Source organism: Watersipora subatra, chromosome 3 (genome assembly GCF_963576615.1).
Source record: "Watersipora subatra chromosome 3, tzWatSuba1.1, whole genome shotgun sequence".
Lineage (NCBI taxonomy): Eukaryota > Metazoa > Bryozoa > Gymnolaemata > Cheilostomatida > Watersiporidae > Watersipora > Watersipora subatra.
The window spans coordinates 73,952,709-73,972,499 of NC_088710.1; the positions used below are offsets into that span (position 1 = coordinate 73,952,709).

General features: G+C 35.0%; 1 protein-coding gene and 1 long non-coding RNA gene across 3 annotated transcripts; one reads left to right on the forward strand and one right to left on the reverse strand.

The window, feature by feature from the left end:
• Positions 1-1,002: 1,002 nt before the first annotated feature.
• On the reverse strand, positions 1,003-19,295 carry LOC137391651 (ornithine decarboxylase-like). The gene is made up of 11 exons (XM_068078170.1): positions 19,145-19,295; positions 11,441-11,577; positions 10,844-10,977; positions 9,658-9,754; positions 8,076-8,152; positions 7,691-7,863; positions 4,499-4,636; positions 4,179-4,344; positions 1,896-2,142; positions 1,568-1,787; positions 1,003-1,224 (listed from the first exon to the last, which is right to left on the reverse strand). Exons 3-11 carry the CDS (start codon positions 10,943-10,945, stop codon positions 1,104-1,106), a joined length of 1,341 nt encoding a protein of 446 aa, XP_067934271.1. The 5' UTR covers positions 10,946-10,977; positions 11,441-11,577; positions 19,145-19,295; the 3' UTR covers positions 1,003-1,103.
• LOC137391652 (uncharacterized) lies at positions 2,032-16,517 on the forward strand. 2 transcript variants are annotated; one of them, XR_010978144.1, is made up of 3 exons: positions 2,032-2,169; positions 3,936-4,028; positions 14,571-16,517. It is a non-coding gene; the product is annotated as an uncharacterized lncRNA (long non-coding RNA). The 2 variants fall into 2 exon arrangements; XR_010978145.1 differs by having other exon boundaries at positions 2,150-3,272; positions 3,525-4,028.
• Positions 19,296-19,791: the final 496 nt, after the last annotated feature.

Sequence of the window (19,791 nt, forward strand, 5' to 3'; positions counted from 1 at the left end):
CAATTGTATTTGGCTGCCTGTCCAGCTATAGCTATTGAAATCTTGAATTTAAAGCTCGTTGCGTGCTCAATTTGAACGGCAAATTTCAAACCACTAAGCTATATATACCATATACTGCATATATATAGCCATATACTGCATGCACACTAAATGTGCACTTGGGATTATTAACTAATATTAGCTTTTGCATTTGCTATTTTTCGTAAGTGCTTAAAAACGAATTTTTTAATGCCATTTTAATTAGTAATACCATTACTAATTTTTTAATGTGCTGTTTCAATTTCAAATGTGCCGTTACACTTCTATTTCCAGTTAAATAGCTGAATTTGTAAAGGCAGATACTTTCCACGTGAACAATTGTATCATCACGAATAGGAATAGACTACTGCACATTCACACTCCATTTGGTCAAGCAAATCACCAGACAAAGACAGCCCTATATCCCATTTCTACCAGTAGTGAGAGGCAGCAATAAATTATTGTATTCAAAGTTTTGACGGGTATCTTTTGCTGGAACAGTTACCATTTTATACACACACCTCTATGTACTAATTGTCATCATTAATTCAACATATTCATGATTTTCAATTCGTATTAATTGTATCATTACCAAATCATTTTTCAATGCAATTGTAGCACGACGGATTTTATTTAGGCGTTACTTACCAATTATTTTACCTTTAAAATTTTACCTTACATTTAAAACTGTTTTATTTTTCTCCATATTTAAACTGCACAAAAAGCTTTTCTCATGATATGAAGTTGGAAAGTTAGAATCGTAAGATCTATTATTCGGGCATTCAACATAGCCATTGTTTTGTCACGAGTTTTTCACTGGTACCAAATGTAACATGAATTGACTTGAGATTTTAAAACCATGCGCAGACTTGAACCACAGCTATACATGTAGTTCAATACATGTAGCTGTATGATGGTCTTTTTATACTTCATAGTGTGAAGTTAGGTTAGGCAAAAGTAAGTTATGTAAAACTTAGGCAAAGGTACTTGTGCAAGACAACATTTATTATTCAACAACGGAACAGGAATTGAAATGAGGACTATTACTACTTCGAACAGTATTGATAAAAAGATCTCATGCATGCCTAATTACTTCCACTGCAAAGTTGTACTCCAGTAACATCACCAAGAGGTGCAATGGCCTGACACACAGTATGCCCACTCTTCATGTGCAACTCAAATTGGTCCTCTGCAGATATCCCATCCCTGCAAAAAAATTTTGTTACGTTGAAATGCCATTCAAAATTATGCATTGGAAGTTTGCCAACAAGTGAATGTAGATGTGGATTATCATGTGAGCTACAGCAAATAGAGCATATGCCGCGTTTGAGTCATTGATATTTAATAAAGGGAAGTGCTACAATTGCCTTGGATTTATAAGGATCCTGTTGCCTAGCAAACATTTGAGAAAACTATAGAAAATAATCTAGTATGTCTTTATTCAACTTTCCATAATTTCTTAGTTGTAATTCTAAATTGTAACTAATCAACAGGCTGTCAGCTATAATGGCTGGGAACATTTATATATGAAAATGATGGCATGACTTACCCTGACAAGTGCACTTTGGCAATGTAATACACTCGAGGTCTTGGCATACCATTAAAACTTGAGCCAGCTGCAAGTGTGTAAGCGCCCATGTCATTGAAATAGATCCAGTCTCCATCATTTAACTCTGGCAACTCTATCTCTTCAGCTATTTTGTCCAAACCATCACACGTAGGACCCCAAATGCTGGAGCTATACACCATAGCAGATCTTTGGCAGGTGACTACAACAGTACCGCAAGTTCTAATCAGCTTTCGTAACCACCTCACCAATATGAAGTTGCCAATTAATCAAAGAATTATTTGCATGGAAATGATAAATTAATATTTACCAGGTATGGCCGGTACCACTTCAGCATGATCGTAGAGAAGACAGTTGAAGGAGCCATAGACACCATCATTAATATAATACATGAATGAAGTGTTATCCGAAGTCTCTTGCACAGTTCTTTTGGCGATGACATGGGTGGTAAGGGTGTAAGCACTTGCTGTAAAGTATCTACCTGGCTCTGCTATTATCTCAACACCACTGGAGTCAGGAAATAACTCATCTAGTGCAGGATTCATCTCGGCTGCTATCTGTGAATGTACAAATAAGTCTACAAAGTAAGCATGGTCGCTTAAAAAATTTAGTCAATCTTTAAACCACTGATGCTTTGTTTTCTGGTGAGTTTCTTTTCAGACGCATTATATGACATCGATTCTGTTGCAGAAACTAGAAAAGCGCAACGACTCTCTGAAAAATCATGATTAAGACAAGTTGTGTTAAACGATTGAAACTTGATTTGGCTATATTAAACGATGATTTTGTTGCCACCACCCCTCATGCATGTGCCGTGATCATCACAGCAGAAAAACTGCAGTAGCATATGGGAACTTGTATGAATGCTAGATTTATTTTATGTCGAAGTTAAAGTAATATACGCTATTTAAAAGAATTATGCAGCATAGCACAGATACGTAGTCGTCGAATTTTGTGCTGAATACATTGGAATCAATATGCCAGTGCATTTGTCGAGCTCCCTCGCCAATGCACAAAAGATATATGATGCTCGACCTCTCTCAATTTGGCATTATTAGTTATTGCAAAAACGAATCCAGAAATAGACAGGTAATAAATTTTTGCCCGTGAAAAAAGTTCAAGTTCAGTAAAATGTTTAGTAAGCTAAATTCAATGTTTATGTTATATGTCAGTCTCGAAGGTAAAAACTCCCCACGGTACGTACTGCACATAGGACATCGCAACGTTACATTTTATTGCATATCATTACCACTAAAATTACCGTAGGTGTTAGTAGGCCTACCGTATGCCTAATAGTTACATTAGTTAGTTGGATTTACATATTATTTTATTAATGTTTAATGTGTAGTATAGTAGTGCGTATATAAAATTTTGATTATTATTACCAGGGGATGTTTGCACTAGACATTTACTATGGGTTTCTATATCCATCTATACAAGTTTTTGCCTTATGATGCCAGCACTGAACAAATTAATATTGTGACAGGGCCCAATGTACATCGTTTTGTTTTTCAATTGCAGCAAGAGTGCCACATTTTTCGATGTTAACTGTGGATGGGACTCTCATTAGTCCAATCCCAATTTGGGAATTCACACAGATTTGACGATTTCTGTTATATGTAATTTCTTACATAAAATCAAGCATAAACTTGACATGAATTTAAGTGAAGTGGAATTTATGTAATAGGTTCATATTATAGGAGCAGTGGAATTTATGTAATAGGTTCATATTATAGGAGCAGTGGAATTTATGTAATAGGTTCATATTATAGGAGCAGTGGAATTTATGTAATAGGTTCATATTATAGGAGCAGTGGAATTTATGTAATAGGTTCATATTATAGGAGCAGTGGAATTTATGTAATAGGTTCATATTATAGGAGCAGTGGAATTTATGTAATAGGTTCATATTATAGGAGCAGTGGAATTTATGTAATAGGTTCATATTGTAATAGCGTCAATTGTATTTAATTAGTTAGTGAAGTAAATAATTGGCTGCACAACTACACCGATAAAGCTTCTGAGCTTCTGACCGAGTTGCTGTTCATACGCAAGCATGCCAAACTATTATAAATGGTCTCACAAGGAAATTGCAATTAATGAAAGTAAAGTTGTCTACCTCGCAATGAGTTTCTATAATTTCCCATGGCTTCTTGGAGCCTCTGTCGATTACCAAAGGTTGCGTTAAATTTAGAACAGAAACTTTAGAAAATTTAGAACAGAACAAAAAAGTTTGTGTTAAATTGTAGAACCAACCATGTTCGTTATATGGTTTACTACAACCTTAATTCTGGTCATCTCAAAGATTTCAACGCAAAAGCCATCTACAACTGCACTTTGTATGTTTAAGGTGAACATAGTGCTTCCATCTGCATCGAGAGCTTCAACTTGAGACAGCAGAAATGCTTCAAAAAGCAATCAAGTTACTGACAATGTAACTTATGTAAGTATTGAAGTAAGAATGTAAGTATTGTGATACAATAAAACTACTCCCTTGCCTATAACATCAGTAGGATAATTGATGTGAAATATGTCAATCTGAAAAATGTGTGAAAAAAATTTGATGTGTTAAATAATATGCATAAGCTCATACCTCATGGACCGTTATCTTAGCTGAGGTTGTACCAGGAAAACCTCCACCAACATCCAAAAGTGTCATATTGAACCCTAAAGCTAGCGCCATGTCAAACACAAGTCGTGCATCTTCAACCGCTCTTCTAAAGGCCTTGGCATCATAGCAACCACTGCCCACATGAAAGCTAAAACAAACATATTGACATGAATAGCAAGATGTGACTATTTTGCAAGAAGCCCGAAAAGGAGTGTGGATGAAGCCATTATATTAATCGCTTTACACGCAATTGTCATCAATGAAATTGCATAGATGAACCAGAGAAAAATACAATTTCTCACCTGACGCCAACTACATCGAGCTCCAAGTCCTTGGCTGTTTCAAGTAACTTTTGGGCATTTTGAGTTGCGCAACCAAATTTATTGCCCAGTACGCACTGCACCTTATCAGTTGCTGGTGGTAGAATGCGTAACACAAGCCTGAAAAGACAAGAGGAGTCAGGCATACTGTTTACAATCAGCTGATATAAATCACACCAGGTGAATGTATATAAAAAAATTTTATTACTAGGAATATGAATAGACAATGTATGACGAAACACTGCTTTCTTTGTAACCAGAAATCGTTTGCAAGTCTGAGCGTAAAATGCAAGTCACTTTTAATACAACCGCCATTAATTTCAACTGATATACATAATATGCAGGAACAATAGCTAAACTTGAATTTTAGTTTTTGAAATATATGGCATCATATGTTGAAAACAGCTTCGGATTTTAATGCCTGCATTTCAAACTTTCAATGTGTTTTGAGCCAAATGACGATTTTATTGACCAAAATCTACCACGCATCCTCAATTAGAGCAATTAATCACTTCGATTCGAGCATGTAGCAAAATTTTGTGATTTGCTAACTCATGACGTACTAAAACAAAAACGCATTTCATAAAGCTATTTTTGGATAGCAACCATTTTAATCAGCTGTTTAACCCTGTATAAATGTCATCATACAGACAATATTCATAACAATAAGTGTTGTGGTTGCAATAAACATTGCAACCGCAAGTTTGTAAACAAGCGCATTTAACCACAAGGCTAAGCCGGCCTTATTATTTTCTTCGCATTTAACCACAAGGCTAAGCCGGCCTTATTATTTTCTTCGCATTTAACCACAAGGCTAAGCCGGCCTTATTATTTTCTTCGCACTTACAATATACATAGCCTGTATCCTTTTTGCGTGCATTTTATTTATTATTAATTAATACTTCCCTTTGCATTGGTTATTTTTGAAGTTTTTTTCAAAAGCTAATTTTTTGCTACCATTACCTATCATCTAACTTGTAATTTTCAAATGTGCCATTACACTTCGATTTCCCGCGTTGTTTTTCTAAGGTTTGGTTGCTAAATCTGTAAAGGCAAAATACTTTTTCCGTAGACAATTGTATTATCGAGTAGGAATAGCCTCTTCATTTATTCTCTTCCCATTCGGTCGGACAAAGCACCAGACAAAGACAGTCTGATATCCCATTATTACGTTTGTACCAGTATTGAGAGGTAACAAACAGTACAGTCATACTTTGACTTACGAGCGTTCTGAGACTGAGCTCGTATATTAATTTACTCGCATGTTGGTGCATTTTATTTATATATAGAACCATTAAATATATATTGATTGGTTTCCATACTCTAAAAATGCAAATAAAACACTCAAAACAAAATATTTTAACAGAAAGAACATGTTGGTTATTGTCCTAATTTACCAAATGCTTTCAAAATGCAACAATTAAAAAATAATGCAAGGAAATGTGAGTAATTAAAATGTAAAATTAAATACATACAATAGCAGCTAACGCTAGCATTTGCCAGAGAGGGAGATATAAGTTATCCTTCATTACAACAGTTGACTTTGATAAATTTGGATTTTATCAATGTCTTAAAAGACAAACGTAGAAGCAAACCTAAAAGCAAACTTTCATTTTTAACTTGACGTATTAAAAATTTCTTCGTAGTTTGAAGTTTCTCGCTGGTTAGCTAATTTTTCCTTTGTTTCGCTTTCACGACTAGCCGGACGTTTTAAGATAATCCTATCTAAAGACGTTTGCCTTTGTTGCCCTTTCAACCTGTTGCAATTAGGACGAACGCCGGTGTCGGCACCAAAGGTTAATGCACGACCACTAGCCAACTCGTCCGAATGTCTATTTTTATAGTTTTGCTAGATAGCACCGGCCTTTTCATATAGCATCGTTTTAGTTACGCTGTCACCGGCCAATTGTTTATCCAATGCCTGAGCAGTCTCTCCATCAGCGGTCGTGAAAATCGCTGCGCCGTTTAGAAATGGCCAGTCCTTTTGCGAACTAAATGCCCTGAATATAATCCTTCGGTTTGATAATTGTGGATGTATTTCTGTCATATTGTTGAGCTAGTTCAATCACGCATACACATTTTGCATATTTTTCAATAATTTTCCGTTTAGTATCAACTGTTATCATTCCCTTTTTCTTTGCATTATCTTTCATTTTACTGGCAAACTTTCGGTCAACGCAGAGTACTTTTAATTCACATAATTCTGCACAAAAATCGCACAAAAAACACGGTACAAAAGAATAACCTGACCAGTTGAAAAATACAGAGTGATGCTGTTCTCATAAAACACCTCCGGCATACTTGGCAACTGACTCACGTGCTCGTATCTCAAACATGGCTCGTATGTTAGTGCTAAAACTTGCTTAAAAGCTGGCTCATATCTCAAGTTTCTCGTACGTTGGAGCACTCGTAAGTTGAAGTATTACTGTATTATCATATTCAAAGTTTTGGTGGATAGTTTCTGCTGCAGCAGTAACTTTTTTTATACACACACTAAAATTCATGTTGAATTAATTTCATTAATTCAACATATTCAGGATTTTTTTTCAGTTTGTATTAATTGTATCATTACTAAATAAATCATTTTCCATGGTTAATTGTAGCAAAACAGACCTTATTTCGCCATTACTAGCCAATTATTTCGCCTTTTACATTTAACCGCATTTACAGTTGTTTTAGTTTTCTCTCAATTTATTTGACCTGCACAAAACATTTTTCTCATGATATGAAGTTTGAAAGTTACAATTGCTTGACAAAGTTTAAAAACCTTTACAGTTTTATTTTTTCTCTCAATTTATTTAAACTGAACGAAACACTTTTCTCATGATATGAAGTTTGAAAGTTAGAATGGTAACTGTTGTTATATGTAATACGTTTTTAGCATAAATTCAAGTTCACCAAGACTACAGCAGATAAAAACACAATTGGCATATTTCGGATAAAATACAATTGGCAACTTGATCTCGAAAAAATCAGAGATCTAGAGAACATGTTTGAGTGTGAAGTGCAGTATATGCAAGACTGTTTGCAAATAACCCGAACTATGATGAACAAGAATTATAGTGAGTGTTGTTTTAAATGCAACTACATACTTAAAATTATTCTACGTGATAGACTGAATGCAAATAAAAAATTCAAATGCTGAAACATGTGATGATATTAAATACCACCAACCTGGCCCTGGGAAAGCATGCCTTTATCTTTATTAACTCGTGGTCATTGTCAAAGGTCATACGCTCAACTCCAACTTTCTCAGCAAACTTTATATAATTTGATTGCTTACATGGGTTGGCATAAATGATTCTATCAGAAGAGACACCCATAGAAAGAACAGCTTGAATTTCATTCTAAAAGAGTTCAACATAAATTACCAGAAAGCCAGCCTATGCGCTTGTTCGCTAGGTTTACATAACAGGATCTATTACAAATAGAGACCCATTAATAACATGACTCAAGTATACAGTAGAACAACATCTGTTTAGTAAGGTAATCAACTAAATAACATTTGGACTGGGACCACAAACATGACATGAAAAGAAGCCAAAATGACATGGCTCACCTTGCTGGCACAGTCGAACCCTGTGCCAAGCAATGCCAGGACATTAAGCAGCGCGGGGTCATCATTGCACTTCACAGCTGAAAAGATCAAATTGATCAACGATGCGCATGAATCGATTAAGGTTGTAGCTTAAAGCCTAGGCTGCACATGACCAAATTTATGCCAAAATAATAACAATAGCATGGGACATGCAAACACTAATCAATTCTACTTCATTACTCCGGGAGTCATTTCATGTAAAGCTGCTCAGTTGTTCAGAACCAACTCTGTTGAATGGTGGTTGCAACAGTGGTTGCTTAGCTCGATTTTAGTGTTTAAATTCTTTTTCCTTAACATCAGAATAAATAGTTGCATTCACATCCAGTGTAATAATTCGCTAGCCTCTCCGTCATTGGTCAATCACAAAACCAAGGAAGGTTATTACATAAGTCAGCTTACCACATCTTTTTTACCAATCTAGGTCTAGGTTTTACCAATATAACAATTACCAGCAAGTGCGCTTGTCAGTGTGTTTTCCAGGTATTGATAACATGACAAACACCTTGACCGGCTGTGCAAATGTGTTATAATCATAACTTAATAAGGGAATAAGGGTTTACTTTTACAAGAAGCAAATAACCACATCACTTTATAAATTCTAAAAAAGGCTTTTGAACTACATTGTCATTCACTAACAATTACCGCACCCAAAATAAGGTGAATGGTCGGTAGTATAGCTAGAGGTAATCGCTGTTTTCAAATTCGTCCGAAATTCAAATTTCGAATTTTGGTTTGGAAAACTTGAATTTGTGCAAATTCCAGTTTTTGACTATGCCAACTTTAAATAAACAACCCACTTAAAAGTTTGTTTTTATATTCAAAAATTTTTCAAGTTCGTCTTTAACACAAGTCTTTTCACGCGTTTTTTTCTTTATATCATTTTTTTATCAAAAATTTGCAGATTAGTTGATAGCATCACTGCGGTAATCTGAACTCGACTTACAATGGATTAATGTTCATAACTCCTCTTCAATTGCGCATAAAAAGCCAGTTTTGACTACAAACTAGCAATACCTGCAATAAACTTTTATATGCAACCTTGTTAAATCTAGATATAAACTAATACAAGCCTTCAAATTTAAAATAAATAAAAAAATTGAAAGCTCCAACAAATTGCAAAGCAGGCAATAAGATCCTCGTAGGCTATTTGCAAGCAATAGATATGAATATGGTGGAGATGTGTATCAGCTTCCTCGCGCATATTTATTTAGAGATCTACAAGTAGGAGACAAGTTAGCAAATTTTTGTCTTCTTAAAGGCTTAATGTCGCTCTGCCCGAAGGAGAGTGCAAAACATAGGCGGCATTAAATTTAAAATTTGGTTAAATTTGTCTTCACGATATTCTGACGAAGCGTTTGACAAATACGACGTCACCCTTTATCTGAACACCACCTTTAATAAAGCGCCAATCTAAAAGGATTGAAAAAATAGAGCACTCATGGCGTTCAAATAAAGGTTTTACGACATGTTACATTTATTATAAATAGAACATGTTGCATACGTAACAAATGTTATATTGAAGTACTGTAAAATGTGATCTTACCATAAAATGGCTTTATTCTTGGAAACACCACGTTCCAATTGAGATACTTCTGAGTGACATCTCCCAAATCGCAGACAAAAAAGGCATCATCGCTACCCTACAAATAGTAAAAGGCAAATGAAATTAAATGAACATAAACGATTCATGAGCTTGTCTTACACACGTGAACACTATACAAGCATACAGCATATATCTGCTAGCCAGATAAGATTGACTATGTGTAATTTCTAAAAAGCATTACGTAGCCGATCTCCATACCATATAAATTTATTGGAAGAAAATTTTACTGGAAATGAGTTTTAGTGAATTAATGGAGAGAGAATAGTAATATCAATTTTTTACAAATCGTGCATTACAACTAATAAAATGTCAGTCTGAATTATCAAATGCTTGAAATGATTACCATACTTTTCGGATTATAAACCGCACCCCTATATAAGCCGCATCTGCCTTATTTTCCTAAAAACGATAAAAAACAGTACGTAGGCCGCACCTTTGTATAGGCCGCAGAACTCAGGACGGTACTTTTTGACACGGCAACAACTTTGCTGTTTAGAAACGAAAAAGTGCCCAACGGCACTGTTTCGTATGAACCGACGCTTTTTAACCTAGTGCCTAACGGAACAGTACCGTTAGGCATTGTTTCGTATTTTCTTTCACCGCTAGCGGCGCACTAACCGGAGAATTTGGTGTTAATGCGCCCTAGCGGTGAAAGAAAAAGCCGCAGAATAGCAGCACCCTTATATAAGCCGCATGGCTCAAATCGTCAGAAAAAAGTAGCGGTTAATAAATAGTCCGAAAAGTACGGTAATTGTTTTCAAGCAGGTGTTTCAAGGATTGTGGAAGCGCTTATGATTTTTCAGACTTGCTTGGAATTTAACTGGTTTGAGTTAATGGAAAAAAATTATTTTTAACAAACACAGTTGCTAAACATCCCCTGATAGAGAATACCACTTTGAAAAGAATTCTGTTACTACAAGGAATCACAAAATCTCAGAATTATTAAATGGCAGTGTTAACTAATAAGTCAGTTAGTTGTAAGATTTAATGAATGTGTAGCTAATTATTCCTGTGAGAATAGGAAACCGCTTTGGACAAAGACTCATCACATCTCCCAGCCACTGATCACACGACTATAGGCTGATACAACAGTTGTTTGAAACGAGAAAAGGAAAATTTCACTTGCCTCTACAATGTGCTCCTCGATCTTTTTGTCAATCATTTCTGACATGGTCAGCCCATGTCTGACAAACTGAATGTTGTGTTTCTTCAACAAATTGAAAGTCATAGTTGAAGTGAAATCAGCTAACCTTTAATAACCTACAAACAATCAATCATGTCCTGATAGCAGTTTCTTACTGATTATCATCGGTGAAAGGCTTCTAAATATTAGGATATGGAACAATGCTTTTATCAACGCTGGTCCAGTTAAGATACATATAATCGTTAACGAAATGAGTTGCTAAACAGAGTTCGCATCATCATATTTTCCTAATGGCAAAAGAAATCAAATAGATGAAGTCGAGTAACTACATCACTAGAGTCTCTACAATTTCTAGGTTTCGAATTTTGGTTGAGATTGACATCAATTATGTAATATTACACAAATATGTAAATGTATGAGTAAAACAATGCTTGTGGCAATTAACAAATGCGGAATAATGCAGGCAAAATAACAATCAATGTATAGGATATCTTTTCAACTTGGCAAGCAGTGCGCTCCATTAAAAATTTAATGCATTATACTGACAAACAGAATGATTCGAAGGTAATGGACACTCACACAAAGAAAAAAAATTCCTGTTCCGTCAATAAGTATCAGCTAGGGTTCCAAGGGGGTTCCTCATCCACATTCAACTTTTCTTTAAAGAGACAACTGCCCTCAACACTGATGTTGCAGAAGGACTTCAGGTATATTCCCTGTAGGTCAAGGTTAAAGTTACAATAAATAGCAATCTAACACCATTTTTCATGCACATACATAGATTATTTGCTAATCACCTTTAGCCTATAACGATAGGAAATGAGTCAGTTGTCACTTTTACAATGTGAAAAATTTCTTTACAATCCATAATTCTCTAAATTGCAGCTGCTTCAATAAAATTGCAGCTGCTTCAATAAAACTGCATTCTGCTTGCAACTTATGATTAAATTTGATGTTCAAAATGAAATGTAACAATACTTAATGCCTTCAGTAAACAGGAACTTGCCTTATTATCTAGATAACCTATGTTATATGAGATCAAACATTCATCTCAAACTTCGTGACATACATTTGCAATGGTTTTATGGTTGTTTCATGGAGAATGTGATTTCGATGTGAAGTTTAACGCCGAATGAGTCTGGTGAACATTTAAAAACTATTTCTGTTAATATTAAATGTACGAGTCATCAATTTTACATAAAGGGAAAAAAATAGTCCTTAGATAATGTTCGACAATGGCGAAACGTTGCAACACGATTGGCGTAACTGCTTGATTAATTTAAATGAGCTTTCCACAAAGGGTATAAGCAAATCCAAATTTCCTACAATTCTTATGTAACGTCGAATGGGTTGAAAGAGATGTACACAGCGTGAGAATTTGATAAACATTTCTTCAAGAGTGGATATGGATTTGCCTCCCTCAGCCTGCCCATGATGTTCTGGTATGTTTACATGCTACTAATTATGCAAGTTTACTGCCGTACACAATTAAGCAAAAATAGCAAAAATTAGAAAATATTGACTTTCATGATTCCAGCATGAAAACGAGAGATTCTATATTTGTTCTTTTTGTAAATTTAAATCAACTTGAAAGCCAAATTCGAAGATCTAACAGCTAGGGCAACTTTCAAAATACTACAACAGTGATACGACATTGCTTAAAATGATAGACCGCAATACTTAATAGACTTGAATCCATTAGCAACGCGTATCTGTATGGTATGTTTGATAGCAATACGCACACAGTCAGATTGACAATAAGACCGCTTTTTATATATTTTGCAAAATCTATATTTCTCAAAGTATGCCCGTGTGTCGTCGTGTATCGGTCGGTTTTCCGGCTATAGATCTTAAAATCTTGATAGTTCACATTCTGATGGATTTGGACTCACAACGATTTTCGCACTGATGAGTGTTTTATCTGGATGCTCTACCACTGAGCTAGAAGGCCATAGTGATCAGATACGTTTTCATATAAAATATACAGCATGAGCGTGCTAATTATTTTAGCCTTATGTTTTCTACCAAATATTTTGAGATTTGTTTGCCTCGGAGCTTGAACATAAATTTGGTTCTCAATTAAATTGGAGCATGCGCATTGCATTTAGCAAAGCTCCGGAAACGCTTAAGTAATTTACACTTCATAAATTCTTCACAAAAAGGGAGAAACCATGTGGGACGACGCCTCCTCTACCGAAGAAATTTGCTAGGGAGATAACCCTTCCAGTCGAGCTACCCTAAATTGTTTTGGAGGTTGAGTCTTCTTTAAAGATGTAAAGTAAACATGCCATTGCTGTTTATATTTCCTTTTTTCTACGATTGTTAATGTAACTATCTGTTGCGTTTTTTGCTGTTTCATTATCTATTTTTGCGATTTTTAGTATTGTATTTTAACCTGTAATGCTTTGGATGTTTTAAAAGCCAAACATACGAAATGTTTACTTTTGCTTTTTTCCAATCATAAATATAAAACAATTTATTAAAATTAAACACGATCTATATATACGTTTCTATTTATAGTATACAATATACAGTACAGCTTATGGAGTAAAATGTTGAAAAAATACTTTACCGAAGTATATCTCCGAATTTACTCAAGTTCTTCTCATCTTGGAACGGATTGAAATCTAAACAATTTTATTTTAATGGGAAAAATTGTTTCGTATCTCGAAAAACTCGGTTAGCAACATTATAACAACCTAACACATAACCTAACCTATCGGGTAACACATAACAACCTTTTGGAACGGATTATGTTCGAGAACCAAGGTTTAAAAGCTAACGAGGTTACGTTATTGAAAGCTATACATCGCTCAAAGTTATGAACTTTGAGCGAAAGTGGTTTGAAAACCTTTTCCTCATGATATGAAGTTTGGAAGTTAGTTGTTTGAAAAAGTTTGAAACCTTTACAGTTGTTTTTATTTTCCCTCTTAATTCATTTCAATTACACAAAACACTTATCTCATGATATGTAGTTTGAAGGTTAGAGTGGCAAATGTTGTTATATGTTAAATAGAAATCAATTTTCTGTCCAAAGAATTTTTTATTACCCGGGCAATGCCGGGTAGCACAGCTAGTAGTAGGATAAAATCAACTAGAATGCTGGTGCGCATGGCAGGATTTTAGTCAATCAAGTAGATAGTAGGCTACATAGCTACAACAATTATCCATTGACCCGTGTTACTGTTCCTGGGCAGTATAATGAACGATATTGGATAATTCATCAGTTACATAACTATTTTCACCAACTATGGACTTTGCCCATTCCCTCACCTCCTTTAGTGTAACATTATGCTTATCAATAGAAGTGAATCAGTCTACAACCATTCCAGTAGTGATAAATATTGAAATGGAGTTCATTGAGTAACTATCACTTGGCAACATGGCTCCGGTGAATGGTATTGCGTTTATATGTGATCGCCTAATGAGCGATCAATGAGATGACCAAACAGCGCTTTTGTGTTTTAAGTGATTAATCCTTTTCAAGCAATGGTAAACGCGTTAGTTACAGAGTCGAGCTTGTCTTTTGCCTAGCCAGCTCTATTTGACTATTTGAATATATGCATTCAAATCTCAAAATTTGAGGTTAAGCCAACTTAGTATCTGCTTCACATTGGAGCAAATATTGTTGAAAGAATGTTTAAGATAATTTGTGTTATCTCGCAACAGATTTCAACAGCTGATTTCAACTACTTCATTTTATTGACAGTACCAGGGTGATGGATGACCAGAAAAAAGTCTGGAAAATTACACCTTGATTGACTAAAATGAGAGAGCAGTGTCTAAAGATTACACCTGAAGAACATTGCTCGATTGACAAAATGATGGTTAGCTATAGAGGACAAACCAGCTCGATTCGAGAGTATATCAAGAGCAAGCCGCATCCCTGGGGATTAAGGTTTGGGAAGAGCTGGAGTCAGTGGCATGTTATATGACTTGGACTTATACTTACAATCTGGCTAAGTATTTTATATGGTTGTTTGACCAGTTTACCTAGCTAGTGTATTTGTCTTACTGTAAACGCAATTTGGGATCAGATGTCCCAATAAAAGCAATAATGAACATGTTTCTGGTAGTTCGTGTAACCAAGAACGTTGGTAAACGTTCAACATTAGTTTAAAGACACAACTTTCAAATGAATATTGTGAAGCTCAGATCACATTGGCCGCTGTTTAAAACTGCAAATAATACGACAAAAAATTGTAGGAGTGAAAATAATTTGTCAGAATGTACGGGTTCAAATGGCAATCAACTTTTTAATTTAGTCATGTTACTGTCGGATTCGTATACGAAACTATTAACGATGAAAAAATGTGTGCTACAGACCGAAGCTTTGGTTCAAGTTAACCCATTCAGGACTGTTCCCGATCACTACGGGAAGAGTTGTGCTCTCCAGGGCCCATTCCCGGAGTCTTCGGGTTAAACTTTGATTTGCTCTATTGCTTAGCTGTTTAGGTACATCGGTTTTATTCGTTCACCAAACGAAGTTTAAGAGTCTGGGCATCATTTTGATACCAAATATGTGATTGGACAAGAGAGTTTTAACTAACAAATTATGTGATAGATATCAACTGTTTTGAAAATTTGTTGATCGCCATTTTGGAAAAGGTTTATCCGAATGATGGCAAAATTTTTAAGTGAATTAGATGTGGTAATCAGCTCAGGGGAAGAAAATAGCAACAAAAGTAATGTTCAAGAAGAAAATGAGAATTTTTTGATGGAAGAAGGTAAGTTTTATGTGGCTATTTATAGAATTTTACCAAAAAAAAACGATAAAAAGCCGAAATTTTTCTTGTGAATTTCTAACAAACTTTATTCTAACAGTGTAAGATATGGATTTTTTCATGATACACATGATTATAACATTTTCAATCCAATAAAATTTAGATCTTTTTGCAGCATGAACTCATCACTCTATTACCCCATAATAAATAATAGTTTTATGATTTCCTTGTAGAACTACAAGATAATAAAAATTTCTTATTTCATTTATATTCAATTGTTCAACCCACAATTAGTCAAGCATATAGTTCTCAACCTCAACATCTACTATAAACTAGCCCCAACCACTAGGCTCTAATATTGGTTGATAGGGGACACTTACCACAGTAATCATCTTCATGACTTTCTGTGTTTATATCTAGTATCAAAAAATATTTGCAATTTGTATTACCAATCGTTAGCTGCAGTAGACTACTTATTTTCAATTTGTTACCAGGTATTTACCCTGAAAAGCTACTAAAGCACAATTTTTTTCTAGGCTGTCCGAGAAGTTTGAAAGCAAATAGGTTGCTTACTACCGATCATATTTGCTACATGAAGGTGAAGGCAGTCAAGGGCTTGTGAGTGATGATGCCGTTGATGATGAGCCTAGGGCTTCAACACCAATATCTGATGAATACTGCATCAACTAACTTATAGTGAGAGCAAATATGCATGTGTAGTTGGCATCAAATAACTCTCTCCGTGTCATCATTTTTTATGAACACACCCATATTATACATGTATATATTGTTTCGTTTTCATGCATATTCATTTTTACTGTATTTTTTACAATATATTTTACTGTATTTTTACACCTATATTTTTTGCTGGTGATTGATTGTCTGTTAGCTGGTAACTTGAGTATCTTTTTTATGCATAATATATTCATAATAACCTCTGCAATGCATTTCAATTTAATTAACAAATTGTTTGATTATATAATTGATAAAACTGTCAGTGACGTAGTGTTGGTTAGAAGCTAGTAACACCTGTTCTATTGCTGGGAATTGAGAAATCTTTTTTTTTTATTTGCTGCTGATAAAGTTTGCTATCAATCTAACATAGGTCCAACAATGTCAGTACCAAAAAACTGCTTGTGAGCTGCTATGAAACATAAAAAACAATTTTGATCAAAAAAAAAGTTCACGGAAGTATTAGAAATTGTGGTTAGTAGAATTTGTAAAGGTGCACAAAAATTTATATCAAATTGTAGCCTGGAATGTCTTTGTTAAGCTGCAAAAAACAAATCAAGATTATTTTGAAAAGAACTCTAGTTATACTCAATTTTGTGTAGCTCTATTTTAATTGTAAAGCTAGTGAAAAATTAATTAGGCTGGGGGAGCAGTCAACCAATAACTAATTAGTCCTGAATGGGTTAAATATTTTCATTGGCATCCTCTTCAATGTTGTGTTATGGGATTTGTGGGGCCCAGGCTGTAATGGTGCCTAAGCTCAAAGCAGTTGCAAGTTATCGCGGCAATTACGGTGAGTGGATAAAGCTAGTAGATTAGGTTGTATATAAGTGGACCAAAAGAATGTTCTTATTCTTTGGTACCACTGATGTAAGTAGGCCTTCATTTATACAGCAGTGAATGGGGCCAATGTGATCAGAACTTCTTTAAAAGACAGTTTAGACCGCTCATTCGAGTAAAAAAAAGGCCATCATGTTAAAGGTTGACTTGCAACAAAATTCACATCACAGTTATTTGATATCAAAAGATTCACCAGGTCTTACTCTGCTGTGTTGTAGGTGCAAAACATGTGGAAATGTGATTACAAGCTCTCAAAAGCGAGTAGTGAATCGCCGCCATCACGAGACTGTCGTAGATTAGAATCTCTTTCCAAAATGGCTCAAATGGGACGTAGTTGTACAAGATGGCTTCTCTTAACACTTTCACACAACCTCATTCGTCGAAAGATTTTCACAAATATACTTCACGCATTCAATAAAACCATGGCTATTGTTCTTATGTGTTTATTTTATCGTCATTGTAATGCTGTCACTTTCAGCACTGATATCTTATAACCTACCGTGAAAATTCGTTTAATATTTTAACCTTAGCTCGAAGGAGTACATATCATTGTCTGATAAACATGATGAGCCTGTTGGTCACCTGCGATAATAGAAAAATGTTGCAGAAATTATTCGCAAAGTATGGGTCACATGATCGGATTACGACTAGACGATTAAACTAAACGGAAACAAAACTGTAAAGTAGCAAGCATCTATATCTGATACGGGGTCTTCGGTAAAACCCGAAGTGTTTGTCATAAACTAATGCTACGAGAAGTTTTATATTGAGCTTTTTATTGGTCTTTCAATTTACGTGAGAACATGACAAAACAATAACCAAATGTAATGACTACGTCAGAGAAATAAACTGATTCCAATCTACGGCAGCTTTTCGTGTTTGAGCTTTTAAGAGCTTGTAATCACATTTCCACATATTTTGCACCTACAACACAGCAGAATAAGACATGGTGAATCTTTTGATACCAAATAACTGTAAGGTGAATTTTGTTGCAAGTCAACCTTTAAAGTAAATGTTTAGAAGTATGGTAAGCCATGCAAATTTCTCAATGTTGTAGGAAAAGACTGAGAATAAATCTAGTGTTTGCACACCCGCAAACAGAGAACAATCCGCAAACAATTTAGTCTCATGATCATGAATGTTATTTTGCAGTTGATCAAATGTATCATAAAAGAAAGCGTAACAGTCATCTGACGCCTATCATATCATCAGATATGTTCGGACGTATTTGGCCTACATTATAATTATTTCCGAAGAAATTTTCATTTTAGTAATGCTCTGCCTATTCCTGATCCGTGCTATAAACTGTCTTTCTCTAGATACCTTCAAGCTAGTCTATTGGAGATACTTTATTGGGGGTCTCAGATCTTATTATCTAATTATCAGTCTACACGGAGTGAGGTACGTATGAGACTTACTCTATCATCATTATATCACTATGTCATTCCCAATCTCCGACTATACTTATATTTTATCGTATTTATATGTCTATCCCGGTTATATACGGTTAGGTGTACGAGCCAATATTGAATTGTGAATAATTGGGGCAAATATGAATACGCATGAGCAGAAAACAAATATCAGTCCTGCAATTATAATGTAACCACAATATTAAGAACGGTAAATGCTATACATTGCATCTTCAATACGTACACCAAATACTACATATTACTCTTGGTACAACTTAAGAGTCTATCCAGGTTATATACGGTTAGGTGTACGAGCCAATATTGAATTGTGAATAATTGGGGCAAATATGAATACGCATGAGCAGAAAACAAATATCAGTCCTGCAATTATAATGTAACCACAATATTAAGAACGGTAAATGCTATACATTGCATCTTCAATACGTACACCAAATACTACATATTACTCTTAGTACAACTTGGCTAAACCAATGATATACAGCCTCCAGATATGGGGGGCTGTATATCATTGGCTAAACACTACATGATACTACTTAATACTATTAAGTAGTGCTTACCAATGATTTGAACCCCCTGGCACGCGTTGGCCGTAAAGACAAGATTTTTAAGCTGTACCCTTCCTGAAGAAGGGATCAGAACGTAAAAATACTTCAAAAGTATTTCAGCAGACGCAGAGCGAAACGTCTGTACTACCGGATTTGCTTACACGCGAACCGAAAAGAATGTAACTAAGCTTACAGACGTGAACAATCACTTCCACGCTGTGATTGGTTGTCAATTTACGACGAATCGGAATTATTTTTTCAGTACAGCTGGTACTGAGACTGCACAACGGTAGCTCGATTCCAATTGTATTCTTTATTGTCCGGTGATCGAAATTAATTGGAACGCAGTTTTTAACTTATAAAGCACGCCCAGCACGCTGCAAATTAAGTGTTCTTTAGGAATTTTTGTTATGTTACAGTACACACGATAATTGATGCTGAAAGTTTATAGGAAAAATTATATACGCACACAATGCAGTTAAACATTAGTTAATGGAAATTCTAGTTTTATTTCAGCTATATCACGATATCTTGTGGATGATCTTTCATTATGTTTATCTAGCAAATACTGAATGTTAGCTTTAATTTTATTCAATTTTGGAAAGGTTTATCAGATTTTTAGCTGTTACCGTAACGTACATACATCACCCTAAAGTTGC

What these genes read in the sequence shown, in the direction of transcription:
- LOC137391651 (XM_068078170.1), bottom strand. Translation starts at nt 10,945, where the DNA reads ATGACTTTCAATTTGTTGAAGAAACACAACATTCAGTTTGTCAGACAT. An exon ending in GGTTCGACTGTGCCAGCAAG is followed by an intron (nt 7,864 to 8,075) that starts GTGAGCCATGTC and finishes GAACTCTTTTAG; the next exon opens with AATGAAATTCAAGCTGTTCT. An exon ending in GCCAAAGTGCACTTGTCAGG is followed by an intron (nt 1,225 to 1,567) that starts GTAAGTCATGCC and finishes ATTTTTTTGCAG; the next exon opens with GGATGGGATATCTGCAGAGG.